At 47.3% G+C, this 17,936-nt stretch overlaps 1 protein-coding gene and 3 long non-coding RNA genes across 72 annotated transcripts in view; 1 reads left to right on the top strand and 3 right to left on the bottom strand.

Moving 5' to 3' along the window:
- Positions 1-1,330: 1,330 nt before the first annotated feature.
- Positions 1,331-17,936, bottom strand: part of LOC127919086 (exocyst complex component 6-like) — a gene marked incomplete at its 5' end in the record, with an annotated part of 69,368 nt that continues 52,762 nt past the window's right edge. Inside the window, 3 exons of the mRNA XM_052502515.1 lie at positions 1,331-1,444; positions 9,131-9,334; positions 9,670-9,741. Coding sequence (XP_052358475.1) covers positions 1,331-1,444; positions 9,131-9,334; positions 9,670-9,741 — 390 coding nt within the window. The remainder of the gene's footprint in view (positions 1,445-9,130; positions 9,335-9,669; positions 9,742-17,936) is intronic.
- Positions 1,548-6,958, bottom strand: LOC127919089 (uncharacterized). Of its 6 annotated transcripts, none has more exons than XR_008101911.1 (3): positions 6,290-6,958; positions 2,327-2,385; positions 1,548-1,602 (listed from the first exon to the last, which is right to left on the bottom strand). It is a non-coding gene; the product is annotated as an uncharacterized LOC127919089 (long non-coding RNA). The 6 variants fall into 6 exon arrangements; XR_008101914.1 differs by lacking the exon at positions 6,290-6,958 and adding an exon at positions 6,107-6,268; XR_008101909.1 differs by lacking the exon at positions 1,548-1,602 and adding an exon at positions 1,661-1,779.
- LOC127919090 (uncharacterized) lies at positions 3,213-9,116 on the top strand. 30 transcript variants are annotated; one of them, XR_008101915.1, is made up of 3 exons: positions 3,213-3,398; positions 5,738-5,796; positions 8,893-9,116. It is a non-coding gene; the product is annotated as an uncharacterized LOC127919090 (long non-coding RNA). The 30 variants fall into 30 exon arrangements; XR_008101922.1 differs by lacking the exon at positions 8,893-9,116 and adding an exon at positions 8,782-8,828; XR_008101920.1 differs by lacking the exon at positions 8,893-9,116 and adding an exon at positions 8,619-8,762.
- Positions 9,772-11,654, bottom strand: LOC127919087 (uncharacterized). 35 transcript variants are annotated; one of them, XR_008101888.1, is made up of 5 exons: positions 10,735-11,654; positions 10,381-10,632; positions 10,206-10,349; positions 10,136-10,171; positions 9,772-9,873 (listed from the first exon to the last, which is right to left on the bottom strand). It is a non-coding gene; the product is annotated as an uncharacterized LOC127919087 (long non-coding RNA). The 35 variants fall into 35 exon arrangements; XR_008101887.1 differs by lacking the exon at positions 10,136-10,171 and adding an exon at positions 10,090-10,125; XR_008101897.1 differs by lacking the exon at positions 10,136-10,171 and adding an exon at positions 10,090-10,125 and having other exon boundaries at positions 10,242-10,349.

The raw sequence follows: 17,936 nt of genomic DNA, 5'->3' as shown, positions 1-17,936 counted from the left end.
CCCAGTTATTAAACCCTGTACTAGGAACCCTAGTGAGGGAACAGCCAGGCTCTGACTCCCAGTTATTAACCCTGTACTAGGAACCCTAGTGAGGGACCAGCCAGGCTCTGACTCCCAGTTATTAACCCCTGTACTAGGGACCCTAGTGAGGGAACAGACTCCCAGTTATTAACCCCTGTACTAGGGACCCTAGAGATGGAACAGACTCCCAGTTATTAACCCCTGTACTAGGGACCCTAGAGATGGAACAGACTCCCAGTTATTAACCCCTGTACTAGGGACCCTAGAGAGGGAACAGCCAGGCTCTGACTCCCAGTTATTAACCCCTGTACTAGGGACCCTAGTGAGGGAACAGACTCCCAGTTATTAACCCTGTACTAGGGACCCTAGTGAGGGAACAGACTCCCAGTTATTAACCCTGTACTAGGGACCCTAGTGAGGGAACAGACTCCCAGTTATTAACCCTGTACTAGGGACCCTAGTGAGGGAACAGACTCCCAGTTATTAACCCTGTACTAGGGACCCTAGTGAGGGAACAGACTCCCAGTTATTAACCCCTGTACTAGGGACCCTAGTGAGGGAACAGCCAGGCTCTGACTCCCAGTTATTAACCCCTGTACTAGGGACCCTAGTGAGGAACGGACTCCCAGTTATTAAACCCTGTACTAGGGACCCTAGTGAGGGAACAGACTCCCAGTTATTAAACCCTGTACTAGGGACCCTAGTGAGGGAACAGACTCCCAGTTATTAACCCTGTACTAGGGACCCTAGTGAGGGAACAGACTCCCAGTTATTAACCCCTGTACTAGGGACCCTAGAGAGGGAACAGACTCCCAGTTATTAACCCCTGTACTAGGGACCCTAGTGAGGGAACAGACTCCCAGTTATTAACCCCTGTACTAGGGACCCTAGTGAGGGAACAGACTCCCAGTTATTAACCCCTGTACTAGGGACCCTAGTGAGGGACCAGCCAGGCTGACAGCTGAAGGTCAACACTCAACACCTGTTACAGATATTACATCATCTGACCCAGATAACAGTCGGATGAGAAAGGTGTTGACCAACCAGACAAACCCTTAGCATGCTAGTGTAAATAACAAACTGTACAGCACTGACATTTGCAAACCCACTAAGCAAATAGCACACAACAAGACGTTAAGACTGACCCACAGTATTAAATACAACCGCTTTATACGGTGTCCCTATCGGCAACCACTTCCCTACATAGTGCACTACTTTTTCAGCCAACGCCCAATGGACTCTGGTCAAAAGTAGTGCACGACACAGGAAATAGGTAGCGATTTGAGAAGCAGCCGATGATCCGACTGACTCACCTGCGATGCAGTGACTCGGAGAACTTCAGACTGGCGTAGATGAACTCTTTGACCTGAACGTAGATCTGAGGCACAGACTGAGACATCGGTAGCTTCTTTGGAAAGTCTTGCTGTTGGGCGACAACAAATACAACCCAGGTTATTTAACCCCTTGGACCTCTATAAGGAGCATATAGACTTTACAACCCAGGTTATTTAACCCCTTGGACCTCTATAAGGAGCATATAGACAGTTGACTTTACAACCCAGGTTATTTAACCCCTTGGACCTCTATAAGGAGCATATAGACAGTTGACTTTACAACCCAGGTTATTTAACCCCTAGGACCTCTATAAGGAGCATATAGACTGTTGACTTTACAACCCAGGTTATTTAACCCCTTGGACCTCTATAAGGAGCATATAGACAGTTGACTTTACAACCCAGGTTATTTAACCCCTTGGACCTCTATAAGGAGCATATAGACTGTTGACTTTACAACCCAGGTTACAACCCAGGTTATTTAACCCCCCCTGGACCTCTATAAGGAGCATATAGACTGTTGACTTTACAACCCAGGTTATTTAACCCCTTGGACCTCTATAAGGACTGCATTATTTAACCCCTTGACTATAAGGACTTTGGACAACCCAGGTTATTTAACCCCTAGGACCTCTATAAGGAGCACATAGACTGTTGACTTTACAACCCAGGTTATTTAACCCCTTGGACCTCCATAAGGAGCATATAGACTTTACAACCCAGGTTATTTAACCCCTAGGACCTCTATAAGGAGCATATAGACAGTTGACTTTACAACCCAGGTTATTTAACCCCTTGGACCTCTATAAGGAGCATATAGACTGTTGACTTTACAACCCAGGTTATTTAACCCCTTGGACCTCTATAAGGAGCATATAGACTGTTGACATTACAACCCAGGTTATTTAACCCCTAGGACCTCTATAAGGAGCATATAGACTTTACAACCCAGGTTATTTAACCCCTTGGACCTCTATAAGGAGCATATAGACTGTTGACATTACAACCCAGGTTATTTAACCCCTTGGACCTCTATAAGGAGCATATAGACAGTTGACTTTACAACCCAGGTTATTTAACCCCTAGGACCTCTATAAGGAGCATATAGACAGTTGACTTTACAACCCAGGTTATTTAACCCCTAGGACCTCTATAAGGAGCATATAGACAGTTGACTTTACAACCCAGGTTATTTAACCCCTAGGACCTCTATAAGGAGCATATAGACTGTTGACTTTACAACCCAGGTTATTTAACCCCTTGGACCTCTATAAGGAGCATATAGACTTTACAACCCAGGTTATTTAACCCCTTGGACCTCTATAAGGAGCATATAGACTGTTGACTTTACAACCCAGGTTATTTAACCCCTTGGACCTCTATAAGGAGCATATAGACTGTTGACTTTACAACCCAGGTTATTTAACCCCTAGGACCTCTATAAGGAGCATATAGACTTTACAACCCAGGTTATTTAACCCCTAGGACCTCTATAAGGAGCATATAGACTTTACAACCCAGGTTATTTAACCCCTAGGACCTCTATAAGGAGCATATAGACTGTTGACATTACAACCCAGGTTATTTAACCCCTTGGACCTCTATAAGGAGCATATAGACTGTTGACTTTACAACCCAGGTTATTTAACCCCTTGGACCTCTATAAGGAGCATATAGACTTTACAACCCAGGTTATTTAACCCCTTGGACCTCTATAAGGAGCATATAGACTGTTGACTTTACAACCCAGGTTATTTAACCCCTAGGACCTCTATAAGGAGCATATAGACTGTTGACTTTACAACCCAGGTTATTTAACCCCTTGGACCTCTATAAGGAGCATATAGACTGGACTTTACAACCCAGGTTATTTAACCCCTTGGACCTCTATAAGGAGCATATAGACTGTTGACTTTACAACCCAGGTTATTTAACCCCTTGGACCTCTATAAGGAGCATATAGACAGTTGACTTTACAACCCAGGTTATTTAACCCCTTGGACCTCTATAAGGAGCATATAGACAGTTGACTTTACAACCCAGGTTATTTAACTGAAGCCCCTTGGACCTCTATAAGGAGCATATAGACAGTTGACTTTACAACCCAGGTTATTTAACCCCTTGGACCTCTATAAGGAGCATATAGACAGTTGACTTTACAACCCAGGTTATTTAACCCCTAGGACCTCTATAAGGAGCATATAGACTGTTGACTTTACAACCCAGGTTATTTAACCCCTTGGACCTCTATAAGGAGCATATAGACTGTTGACTTTACAACCCAGGTTATTTAACCCCTTGGACCTCTATAAGGAGCATATAGACTGGACATTACAACCCAGGTTATTTAACCCCTTGGACCTCTATAAGGAGCATATAGACTGTTGACTTTACAACCCAGGTTATTTAACCCCTTGGACCTCTATAAGGAGCATATAGACAGTTGACTTTACAACCCAGGTTATTTAACCCCTAGGACCTCTATAAGGAGCATATAGACTTTACAACCCAGGTTATTTAACCCCTTGGACCTCTATAAGGAGCATATAGACTGTTGACTTTACAACCCAGGTTATTTAACCCTTGGACCTCTATAAGGAGCATATAGACAGTTGACTTTACAACCCAGGTTATTTAACCCCTTGGACCTCTATAAGGAGCATATAGACAGTTGACTTTACAACCCAGGTTATTTAACCCCTTGGACCTCTATAAGGAGCATATAGACTGTTGACTTTACAACCCAGGTTATTTAACCCCTAGGACCTCTATAAGGAGCATATAGACAGTTGACTTTACAACCCAGGTTATTTAACCCCTAGGACCTCTATAAGGAGCATATAGACTGTTGACTTTACAACCCAGGTTATTTAACCCCTTGGACCTCTATAAGGAGCATATAGACAGTTGACTTTACAACCCAGGTTATTTAACCCCTAGGACCTCTATAAGGAGCATATAGACAGTTGACATTACAACCCAGGTTATTTAACCCCTTGGACCTCTATAAGGAGCATATAGACAGTTGACTTTACAACCCAGGTTATTTAACCCCTTGGACCTCTATAAGGAGCATATAGACAGTTGACTTTACAACCCAGGTTATTTAACCCCTAGGACCTCTATAAGGAGCATATAGACTTTACAACCCAGGTTATTTAACCCCTAGGACCTCTATAAGGAGCATATAGACAGTTGACTTTACAACCCAGGTTATTTAACCCCTTGGACCTCTATAAGGAGCATATAGACTGTTGACTTTACAACCCAGGTTATTTAACCCCTAGGACCTCTATAAGGAGCATATAGACAGTTGACATTACAACCCAGGTTATTTAACCCCTTGGACCTCTATAAGGAGCATATAGACTGTTGACTTTACAACCCAGGTTATTTAACCCCTTGGACCTCTATAAGGAGCATATAGACTTTACAACCCAGGTTATTTAACCCCTTGGACCTCTATAAGGAGCATATAGACTTTACAACCCAGGTTATTTAACCCCTTGGACCTCTATAAGGAGCATATAGACAGTTGACTTTACAACCCAGGTTATTTAACCCCTTGGACCTCTATAAGGAGCATATAGACAGTTGACTTTACAACCCAGGTTATTTAACTGAAGCCCCTTGGACCTCTATAAGGAGCATATAGACAGTTGACTTTACAACCCAGGTTATTTAACCCCTTGGACCTCTATAAGGAGCATATAGACTGTTGACTTTACAACCCAGGTTATTTAACCCCTTGGACCTCTATAAGGAGCATATAGACAGTTGACTTTACAACCCAGGTTATTTAACCCCTTGGACCTCTATAAGGAGCATATAGACAGTTGACTTTACAACCCAGGTTATTTAACCCCTTGGACCTCTATAAGGAGCATATAGACAGTTGACATTACAACCCAGGTTATTTAACCCCTTGGACCTCTATAAGGAGCATATAGACTGCTGACTTTACAACCCAGGTTATTTAACCCCTTGGACCTCTATAAGGAGCATATAGACAGTTGACATTACAACCCAGGTTATTTAACCAATTGGACCTCTATAAGGAGCATATAGACAGTTGACATTACAACCCAGGTTATTTAACCCCTAGGACCTCTATAAGGAGCATATAGACAGTTGACTTTACAACCCAGGTTATTTAACCCCTTGGACCTCTATAAGGAGCATATAGACAGTTGACTTTACAACCCAGGTTATTTAACCCCTTGGACCTCTATAAGGAGCATATAGACTGTTGACTTTACAACCCAGGTTATTTAACCCCTTGGACCTCTATAAGGAGCATATAGACTGGACATTACAACCCAGGTTATTTAACCCCTTGGACCTCTATAAGGAGCATATAGACAGTTGACTTTACAACCCAGGTTATTTAACCCCTAGGACCTCTATAAGGAGCATATAGACAGTTGACTTTACAACCCAGGTTATTTAACCCCTTGGACCTCTATAAGGAGCATATAGACTGGACTTTACAACCCAGGTTATTTAACCCCTTGGACCTCTATAAGGAGCATATAGACTGTTGACTTTACAACCCAGGTTATTTAACCCCTTGGACCTCTATAAGGAGCATATAGACTGTTGACTTTACAACCCAGGTTATTTAACCCCTTGGACCTCTATAAGGAGCATATAGACAGTTGACTTTACAACCCAGGTTATTTAACCCCTTGGACCTCTATAAGGAGCATATAGACTGGACATTACAACCCAGGTTATTTAACCCCTTGGACCTCTATAAGGAGCATATAGACTGCTGACTTTACAACCCAGGTTATTTAACCCCTAGGACCTCTATAAGGAGCATATAGACTGTTGACATTACAACCCAGGTTATTTAACCCCTTGGACCTCTATAAGGAGCATATAGACTGCTGACTTTACAACCCAGGTTATTTAACTGAAGCCCCTTGGACCTCTATAAGGAGCATATAGACTGCTGACTTTACAACCCAGGTTATTTAACCCCTAGGACCTCTATAAGGAGCATATAGACTGTTGACATTACAACCCAGGTTATTTAACCCCTTGGACCTCTATAAGGAGCATATAGACAGTTGACTTTACAACCCAGGTTATTTAACCCCTTGGACCTCTATAAGGAGCATATAGACAGTTGACTTTACAACCCAGGTTATTTAACCCCTTGGACCTCTATAAGGAGCATATAGACTGTTGACTTTACAACCCAGGTTATTTAACCCCTTGGACCTCTATAAGGAGCATATAGACAGTTGACTTTACAACCCAGGTTATTTAACCCCTTGGACCTCTATAAGGAGCATATAGACTGGACTTTACAACCCAGGTTATTTAACCCCTTGGACCTCTATAAGGAGCATATAGACAGTTGACTTTACAACCCAGGTTATTTAACCCCTTGGACCTCTATAAGGAGCATATAGACTGTTGACTTTACAACCCAGGTTATTTAACCCCTTGGACCTCTATAAGGAGCATATAGACAGTTGACTTTACAACCCAGGTTATTTAACCCCTTGGACCTCTATAAGGAGCATATAGACAGTTGACTTTACAACCCAGGTTATTTAACCCCTTGGACCTCTATAAGGAGCATATAGACTGTTGACTTTACAACCCAGGTTATTTAACCCCTTGGACCTCCATAAGGAGCATATAGACTTTACAACCCAGGTTATTTAACCCCTAGGACCTCTATAAGGAGCATATAGACAGTTGACTTTACAACCCAGGTTATTTAACCCCTTGGACCTCTATAAGGAGCATATAGACTGTTGACTTTACAACCCAGGTTATTTAACCCCTTGGACCTCTATAAGGAGCATATAGACTGTTGACTTTACAACCCAGGTTATTTAACCCCTTGGACCTCTATAAGGAGCATATAGACAGTTGACTTTACAACCCAGGTTATTTAACCCCTTGGACCTCTATAAGGAGCATATAGACAGTTGACTTTACAACCCAGGTTATTTAACCCCTAGGACCTCTATAAGGAGCATATAGACTTTACAACCCAGGTTATTTAACCCCTAGGACCTCTATAAGGAGCATATAGACTGTTGACTTTACAACCCAGGTTATTTAACCCCTTGGACCTCTATAAGGAGCATATAGACAGTTGACTTTACAACCCAGGTTATTTAACCCCTTGGACCTCTATAAGGAGCATATAGACTTTACAGCCACAGGTTATTTAACCCCTAGGACCTCTATAAGGAGCATATAGACAGTTGACTTTACAACCCAGGTTATTTAACCCCTCGAACCTCTATAAGGAGCATATAGACTTTACAACCCAGGTTATTTAACCCCTAGGACCTCTATAAGGAGCATATAGACAGTTGACTTTACAACCCAGGTTATTTAACCCCTCGTACCTCTATAAGGAGCATATAGACTGTTGACTTTACAACCCAGGTTATTTAACCCCTTGGACCTCTATAAGGAGCATATAGACTGTTGACTTTACAACCCAGGTTATTTAACCCCTTGGACCTCTATAAGGAGCATATAGACAGTTGACTTTACAACCCAGGTTATTTAACCCCTTGGACCTCTATAAGGAGCATATAGACTGTTGACTTTACAACCCAGGTTATTTAACCCCTAGGACCTCTATAAGGAGCATATAGACTTTACAACCCAGGTTATTTAACCCCTAGGACCTCTATAAGGAGCATATAGACTGTTGACTTTACAACCCAGGTTATTTAACCCCTTGGACCTCTATAAGGAGCATATAGACAGTTGACTTTACAACCCAGGTTATTTAACCCCTTGGACCTCTATAAGGAGCATATAGACTTTACAACCCAGGTTATTTAGCCCCTTGGACCTCTATAAGGAGCATATAGACTGTTGACTTTACAACCCAGGTTATTTAACCCCTCGGACCTCTATAAGGAGCATATAGACTTTACAACCCAGGTTATTTAACCCCTTGGACCTCTATAAGGAGCATATAGACAGTTGACTTTACAACCCAGGTTATTTAACCCCTTGGACCTCTATAAGGAGCATATAGACTGTTGACTTTACAACCCAGGTTATTTAACCCCTAGGACCTCTATAAGGAGCATATAGACTTTACAACCCAGGTTATTTAACCCCTAGGACCTCTATAAGGAGCATATAGACAGTTGACTTTACAACCCAGGTTATTTAACCCCTCGGACCTCTATAAGGAGCATATATACTTTACAACCCAGGTTATTTAACCCCTAGGACCTCTATAAGGAGCATATAGACTTTACAACCCAGGTTATTTAACCCCTAGGACCTCTATAAGGAGCATATAGACAGTTGACTTTACAACCCAGGTTATTTAACCCCTCGGACCTCTATAAGGAGCATATAGACTTTACAACCCAGGTTATTTAACCCCTAGGACCTCTATAAGGAGCATATAGACTTTACAACCCAGGTTATTTAACCCCTAGGACCTCTATAAGGAGCATATAGACAGTTGACTTTACAACCCAGGTTATTTAACCCCTCGGACCTCTATAAGGAGCATATAGACTTTACAACCCAGGTTATTTAACCCCTAGGACCTCTATAAGGAGCATATAGACAGTTGACTTTACAACCCAGGTTATTTAACCCCTTGGACCTCTATAAGGAGCATATAGACAGTTGACTTTACAACCCAGGTTATTTAACCCCTTGGACCTCTATAAGGAGCATATAGACAGTTGACATTTCCATCGCATCTCGATGTCGTGAAGTTCGTCCGTTTTCTTTTTTTTAAGGGTGTTGAATGAAGGACAAACCTTTTCAATTTCTGCGTCGTGGAAGGGGAATCTACTAACGACAGACTTGTACTCTTCTTCAGTGTCTACGGGGATAGGGCTGTAGTTGTCCAGTTCAAAGATCTCCCTGAACACCAGAGCCCATTTCTTCAGCAGCGTTTCATTGTACTGGTCTCTGATCTCAAACAGCAGGTCAAACAGTCTGTTCACTGGGTAGCCATAACCCTGGAGAGAGAGAGAGGGGAGGTTACAAACCAGAGGCATCACAATCTGCTCCACTGGTTAATGGCCAAACGGCTTGGTGTTGGATCAGGATCCCCATTGGCTGTTGTGAAAGCAGCAGCTACTCTTCCTGGGGTCCACGCAGAACAAAACAGGAACACACGGAACATGGAACACAGAACATGAAATAATACAGAACACAGAACACGGAACACGGAACATGACATAATACAGAACATTAACAGACAACAACAGCTGCTTCACTCATACCTTATAAGAGCTCTAGGTTTAATTCATACTATCTTATCACCCGGTCTGAAGAGCTGGACAAGACTCACCTGTAATGTGTCTGCAAATATGACAATGAGGTTCTTCAGCTGCAGCACCAGGTCAGGATCGCTGCAGTACGACTGGAAAGGAAGATGGGGGGGTAAAAGACAGGGGGGTTAAAGACAGTGGGGGTGGAAGTCTGTCACAATCAAAAGGGAAATGGAAAGTGTTACTCCCAGCCTTCTGGGTGAGGTAAGGGTTTATCTAGAAACCTTGGTGTTAGGAATGGTAAGGGTTTATCTAGAAACCTTGGTGTTAGGAATGGTAAGGGTTTATCTAGAAACCTTGGTGTTAGGAATGGTAAGGGTTTATCTAGAAACCTTGGTGTTAGGAATGGTAAGGGTTTATCTAGAAACCTTGGTGTTAGGAATGGTAAGGGTTTATCTAGAAACCTTGGTGTTAGGAATGGTAAGGGTTTATCTAGAAACCTTGGTGTCAGGAATGGTAAGGGTTTATCTAGAAACCTCTAGAAACCTTGGTGTCAGGAATGGTAAGGGTTTATCTAGAAACCTTGGTGTTAGGAATGGTAAGGGTATCTAGAAACCTTGGTGTTAGGAATGGTAAGGGTTTATCTAGAAACCTTGGTGTTAGGAATGGTAAGGGTTTATCTAGAAACCTTGGTGTTAGGAATGGTAAGGGTTTATCTAGAAACCTTGGTGTTAGGAATGGTAAGGGTTTATCTAGAAACCTTGAGGAATGGTAAGGGTTTATCTAGAAACCTTGGTGTTAGGAATGGTAAGGGTTTATCTAGAAACCTTGGTGTCAGGAATGGTAAGGGTTTATCTAGAAACCTTGGTGTTAGGAATGGTAAGGGTTTATCTAGAAACCTTGGTGTTAGGAATGGTAAGGGTTTATCTAGAAACCTTGGTGTTGGGAATGGTAAGGGTTTATCTAGAAACCTTGGTGTCAGGAATGGTAAGGGTTTATCTAGAAACCTTGGTGTTAGGAATGGTAAGGGTTTATCTAGAAACCTTGGTGTTGGGAATGGTAAATCTAGAAACCTTGGTGTTAGGAATGGTAAGGGTTTATCTAGAAACCTTGGTGTCGGGAATGGTAAGGGTTTATCTAGAAACCTTGGTGTCAGGAATGGTAAGGGTTTATCTAGAAACCTTGGTGTCAGGAATGGTAAGGGTTTATCTAGAAACCTTGGTGTCAGGAATGGTAAGGGTTTATCTAGAAACCTTGGTGTCAGGAATGGTAAGGGTTTATCTAGAAACCTTGGTGTTAGGAATGGTAAGGGTTTATCTAGAAACCTTGGTGTCAGGAATGATAAGGGTTTATCTAGAAACCTTGGTGTTAGGAATGGTAAGGGTTTATCTAGAAACCTTGGTGTCAGGAATGGTAAGGGTTTATCTAGAAACCTTGGTGTTAGGAATGGTAAGGGTTTATCTAGAAACCTTGGTGTCAGGAATGGTAAGGGTTTATGGGGACAGATTGGCCTCATGGGGACGGACTGGCCTCATGGGGACGGACTGGCCTCATGGGGACAGATTGATGGGGACAGATTGGCCTCATGGGGACGGACTGGCCTCATGGGGACGGACTGGCCTCATGGGGACGGACTGGCCTCATGGGGACGGACTGGCCTCATGGGGACGGACTGGCCTCATGGGGACAGATGGATGGGGACAGATTGCCCTAATGGGGACAGATTGATGGGGACAGACTGGAACAAGAACGGCAGTTGAACTAGTGTGACTATGGTAACAGGGCTGTGAGCTCAGAGGTGTGGAGAAAGAGGCATCAGGGGCGGTTGGACATCAAGCCAGGGATGATGGTGGTGACATCAGCCAGGGATGATGGTGGTGACATCAGCCAGGGATGATGGTGGTGATATCCCAGGGATGATGGTGGTGACATCCCAGGGATGATGGTGGTGACATCCCAGGGATGATGGTGGTGACATCAGCCAGGGATGATGGTGGTGACATCCCAGGGACGATGGTGGTGATATCCCAGGGATGATGGTGGTGATATCCCAGGGATGATGGTGGTGATATCCCAGGGAGGATGGTGGTGATATCCCAGGGATGATGGTGGTGACATCAGCCAGGGACGATGGTGGTGACATCAGCCAGGGATGATGGTGGTGATATCAGGATGATGGTGGTGACATCCCAGGGATGATGGTGGTGACATCAGCCAGGGATGATGGTGGTGACATCAGCCAGGGATGATGGTGGTGACATCAGCCAGGGATGATGGTGGTGATATCCCAGGGATGATGGTGGTGATATCCCAGGGATGATGGTGGTGATATCCCAGGGATGATGGTGGTGACATCCCAGGGATGATGGTGGTGATATCCCAGGGATGATGGTGGTGACATCAGCCAGGGATGATGGTGGTGACATCAGCCAGGGATGATGGTGGTGACATCAGCCAGGGATGATGGTGGTGATATCCCAGGGATGATGGTGGTGATATCCCAGGGACGATGGTGGTGATATCCCAGGGACGATGGTGGTGATATCCCAGGGACGATGGTGGTGATATCCCAGGGACGATGGTGGTGACATCCCAGGGATGATGGTGGTGACATCCCAGGGATGATGGTGGTGATATCCCAGGGATGATGGTGGTGACATCCCAGGGACGATGGTGGTGATATCCCAGGGACGATGGTGGTGATATCCCAGGGATGATGGTGGTGATATCCCAGGGATGATGGTGGTGACATCCCAGGGATGATGGTGGTGACATCCCAGGGATGATGGTGGTGATATCCCAGGGATGATGGTGGTGACATCAGCCAGGGATGATGGTGGTGACATCAGCCAGGGACGATGGTGGTGATATCCCAGGGACGATGGTGGTGATATCCCAGGGACGATGGTGGTGATATCCCAGGGACGATGGTGGTGATATCCCAGGGATGATGGTGGTGATATCCCAGGGATGATGGTGGTGATATCCCAGGGATGATGGTGGTGATATCCCAGGGACGATGGTGGTGATATCCCAGGGATGATGGTGGTGATATCCCAGGGATGATGGTGGTGACATCCCAGGGATGATGGTGGTGATATCCCAGGGACGATGGTGGTGATATCCCAGGGACGATGGTGGTGATATCCCAGGGACGATGGTGGTGATATCCCAGGGACGATGGTGGTGATATCCCAGGGACGATGGTGGTGATATCCCAGGGATGATGGTGGTGATATCCCAGGGACGATGGTGGTGATATCCCAGGGACGATGGTGGTGATATCCCAGGGACGATGGTGGTGATATCCCAGGGACGATGGTGGTGATATCCCAGGGATGATGGTGGTGACATCCCAGGGATGATGGTGGTGACATCCCAGGGATGATGGTGGTGACATCCCAGGGATGATGGTGGTGACATCAGCCAGGGATGATGGTGGTGACATCAGCCAGGGATGATGGTGGTGATATCCCAGGGATGATGGTGGTGATATCCCAGGGATGATGGTGGTGACATCCCAGGGACGATGGTGGTGATATCCCAGGGACGATGGTGGTGATATCCCAGGGACGATGGTGGTGATATCCCAGGGATGATGGTGGTGATATCCCAGGGATGATGGTGGTGATATCCCAGGGATGATGGTGGTGACATCAGCCAGGGATGATGGTGGTGATATCCCAGGGACGATGGTGGTGATATCCCAGGGATGATGGTGGTGACATCAGCCAGGGATGATGGTGGTGATATCCCAGGGACGATGGTGGTGATATCCCAGGGGACGATGGTGGTGATATCCCAGGACGATGGTGGTGATATCCCAGGGATGATGGTGGTGATATCCCAGGGATGATGGTGGTGACATCCCAGGGACGATGGTGGTGATATCCCAGGGACGATGGTGGTGATATCCCAGGGATGATGGTGGTGACATCCCAGGGACGATGGTGGTGACATCCCAGGGACGATGGTGGTGACATCCCAGGGACGATGGTGGTGATATCCCAGGGATGATGGTGGTGATATCCCAGGGATGATGGTGGTGATATCCCAGGGATGATGGTGGTGACATCCCAGGGATGATGGTGGTGACATCCCAGGGATGATGGTGGTGACATCAGCCAGGGATGATGGTGGTGACATCAGCCAGGGATGATGGTGGTGATATCCCAGGGATGATGGTGGTGACATCCCAGGGACGATGGTGGTGATATCCCAGGGACGATGGTGGTGATATCCCAGGACGATGGTGGTGATATCCCAGGGACGATGGTGGTGATATCCCAGGGACGATGGTGGTGATATCCCAGGGATGATGGTGGTGATATCCCAGGGATGATGGTGGTGATATCCCAGGGATGATGGTGGTGATATCCCAGGGATGATGGTGGTGATATCCCAGGGATGATGGTGGTGATATCCCAGGGATGATGGTGGTGACATCCCAGGGATGATGGTGGTGACATCAGCCAGGGATGATGGTGGTGATATCCCAGGGATGATGGTGGTGACATCAGCCAGGGATGATGGTGGTGATATCCCAGGGATGATGGTGGTGATATCCCAGGGATGATGGTGGTGACATCAGCCAGGATGATGGTGGTGATATCCCAGGGATGATGGTGGTGACATCAGCCAGGGATGATGGTGGTGATGGGATGGTGGTGATATCCCAGGGATGATGGTGGTGATATCCCAGGGATGATGGTGGTGATATCCCAGGGATGATGGTGGTGATATCCCAGGGATGATGGTGGTGACATCAGCCAGGGACGATGGTGGTGACATCAGCCAGGGATGATGGTGGTGATATCAGCCAGGGATGATGGTGGTGACATCAGGCAGGGATGATGGTGGTGACATCAGCCAGGGATGATGGTGGTGATATCCCAGGGATGATGGTGGTGATATCCCAGGGATGATGGTGGTGATATCCCAGGGATGATGGTGGTGACATCCCAGGGATGATGGTGGTGATATCCCAGGGATGATGGTGGTGACATCAGCCAGGGATGATGGTGGTGACATCAGCCAGGGATGATGGTGGTGACATCAGCCAGGGATGATGGTGGTGATATCCCAGGGATGATGGTGGTGATATCCCAGGACGATGGTGGTGATATCCCAGGGACGATGGTGGTGATATCCCAGGGACGATGGTGGTGACATCCCAGGGACGATGGTGGTGACATCCCAGGGATGATGTGGTGACATCCCAGGGATGATGGTGGTGATATCCCAGGATGATGGTGGTGATATCCCAGGGATGATGGTGGTGATATCCCAGGGACGATGGTGGTGATATCCCAGGGACGATGGTGGTGATATCCCAGGGATGATGGTGGTGACATCCCAGGGATGATGGTGGTGACATCCCAGGGATGATGGTGGTGATATCCCAGGGATGATGGTGGTGACATCCCAGGGATGATGGTGGTGACATCAGCCAGGGACGATGGTGGTGATATCCCAGGGACGATGGTGGTGATATCCCAGGGACGATGATATCCCAGGGACGATGGTGGTGATATCCCAGGGACGATGGTGGTGATATCCCAGGGACGATGGTGGTGATATCCCAGGGACGATGGTGGTGATATCCCAGGGACGATGGTGGTGATATCCCAGGGACGATGGTGGTGATATCCCAGGGATGATGGTGGTGACATCCCAGGGACGATGGTGGTGATATCCCAGGGACGATGGTGGTGATATCCCAGGGACGATGGTGGTGATATCCCAGGGACGATGGTGGTGATATCCCAGGGACGATGGTGGTGATATCCCAGGATGATGGTGGTGATATCCCAGGGACGATGGTGGTGATATCCCAGGGACGATGGTGGTGATATCCCAGGGACGATGGTGGTGATATCCCAGGGACGATGGTGGTGACATCCCAGGGACGATGGTGGTGACATCCCAGGGACGATGGTGGTGACATCCCAGGGATGATGGTGGTGACATCCCAGGGATGATGGTGGTGACATCAGCCAGGGATGATGGTGGTGACATCAGCCAGGGATGATGGTGGTGACATCAGCCAGGGATGATGGTGGTGACATCAGCCAGGGATGATGGTGGTGATATCCCAGGGATGATGGTGGTGATATCCCAGGGATGATGGTGGTGACATCCCAGGGACGATGGTGGTGATATCCCAGGGATGATGGTGGTGATATCCCAGGGATGATGGTGGTGATATCCCAGGGATGATGGTGGTGATATCCCAGGGATGATGGTGGTGATATCCCAGGGATGATGGTGGTGATATCCCAGGGATGATGGTGGTGATATCCCAGGGATGATGGTGGTGATATCCCAGGGATGATGGTGGTGATATCCCAGGGATGATGGTGGTGATATCCCAGGGATGATGGTGGTGATATCCCAGGGATGATGGTGGTGACATCAGCCAGGGATGATGGTGGTGATATCCCAGGGATGATGGTGGTGACATCAGCCAGGGATGATGGTGGTGACATCAGCCAGGGATGATGGTGGTGATATCCCAGGGATGATGGTGGTGATATCCCAGGGATGATGGTGGTGACATCAGCCAGGGATGATGGTGGTGATATCCCAGGGACGATGGTGGTGATATCCCAGGGATGATGGTGGTGATATCCCAGGGATGATGGTGGTGACATCCCAGGGACGATGGTGGTGATATCCCAGGGACGATGGTGGTGATATCCCAGGGATGATGGTGGTGACATCCCAGGGACGATGGTGGTGACATCCCAGGGACGATGGTGGTGATATCCCAGGGACGATGGTGGTGATATCCCAGGGATGATGGTGGTGATATCCCAGGGATGATGGTGGTGATATCCCAGGGATGATGGTGGTGACATCCCAGGGATGATGGTGGTGACATCAGCCAGGGATGATGGTGGTGACATCAGCCAGGGATGATGGTGGTGACATCAGCCAGGGATGATGGTGGTGATATCCCAGGGATGATGGTGGTGACATCCCAGGGATGATGGTGGTGATATCCCAGGGACGATGGTGGTGATATCCCAGGGACGATGGTGGTGATATCCCAGGGATGATGGTGGTGACATCAGCCAGGGATGATGGTGGTGACATCAGCCAGGGATGATGGTGGTGACATCAGCCAGGGATGATGGTGGTGATATCCCAGGGATGATGGTGGTGATATCCCAGGGATGATGGTGGTGATATCACCACCGTGATATCCCAGGGATGATGGTGGTGATATCCCAGGGATGATGGTGGTGATATCCCAGGGATGATGGTGGTGATATCCCAGGGATGATGGTGGTGATATCCCAGGGATGATGGTGGTGATATCCCAGGGACGATGGTGGTGATATCCCAGGGACGATGGTGGTGATATCCCAGGGACGATGGTGGTGATATCCCAGGGACGATGGTGGTGATATCCCAGGGACGATGGTGGTGATATCCCAGGGACGATGGTGGTGACATCCCAGGGACGATGGTGGTGATATCCCAGGGACGATGGTGGTGATATCCCAGGGACGATGGTGGTGATATCCCAGGGACGATGGTGGTGATATCCCAGGGACGATGGTGGTGATATCCCAGGGACGATGGTGGTGATATCCCAGGGACGATGGTGGTGATATCCCAGGGACGATGGTGGTGATATCCCAGGGACGATGGTGGTGATATCCCAGGGACGATGGTGGTGATATCCCAGGGACGATGGTGGTGACATCCCAGGGATGATGGTGGTGACATCCCAGGGATGATGGTGGTGACATCCCAGGGATGATGGTGGTGACATCAGCCAGGGATGATGGTGGTGACATCAGCCAGGGATGATGGTGGTGACATCAGCCAGGGATGATGGTGGTGATATCCCAGGGATGATGGTGGTGACATCCCAGGGATGATGGTGGTGACATCCCAGGGATGATGGTGGTGACATCCCAGGGACGATGGTGGTGATATCCCAGGGACGATGGTGGTGATATCCCAGGGACGATGGTGGTGATATCCCAGGGACGATGGTGGTGATATCCCAGGGACGATGGTGGTGATATCCCAGGGATGATGGTGGTGATATCCCAGGGATGATGGTGGTGATATCCCAGGGATGATGGTGGTGATATCCCAGGGATGATGGTGGTGATATCCCAGGGATGATGGTGGTGACATCCCAGGGATGATGGTGGTGACATCAGCCAGGGATGATGGTGGTGACATCCCAGGGATGATGGTGGTGACATCAGCCAGGGATGATGGTGGTGATATCCCAGGGATGATGGTGGTGATATCCCAGGGATGATGGTGGTGACATCAGCCAGGGATGATGGTGGTGATATCCCAGGGACGATGGTGGTGATAT

The sequence above is a fragment of the Oncorhynchus keta genome, unplaced genomic scaffold (assembly GCF_023373465.1).
Source record: "Oncorhynchus keta strain PuntledgeMale-10-30-2019 unplaced genomic scaffold, Oket_V2 Un_contig_15729_pilon_pilon, whole genome shotgun sequence".
Taxonomy (NCBI): domain Eukaryota; kingdom Metazoa; phylum Chordata; class Actinopteri; order Salmoniformes; family Salmonidae; genus Oncorhynchus; species Oncorhynchus keta.
The sequence above is the reverse complement of the archived record's forward strand: the minus strand, read 5'-3'. Positions and strand labels throughout refer to the sequence as shown.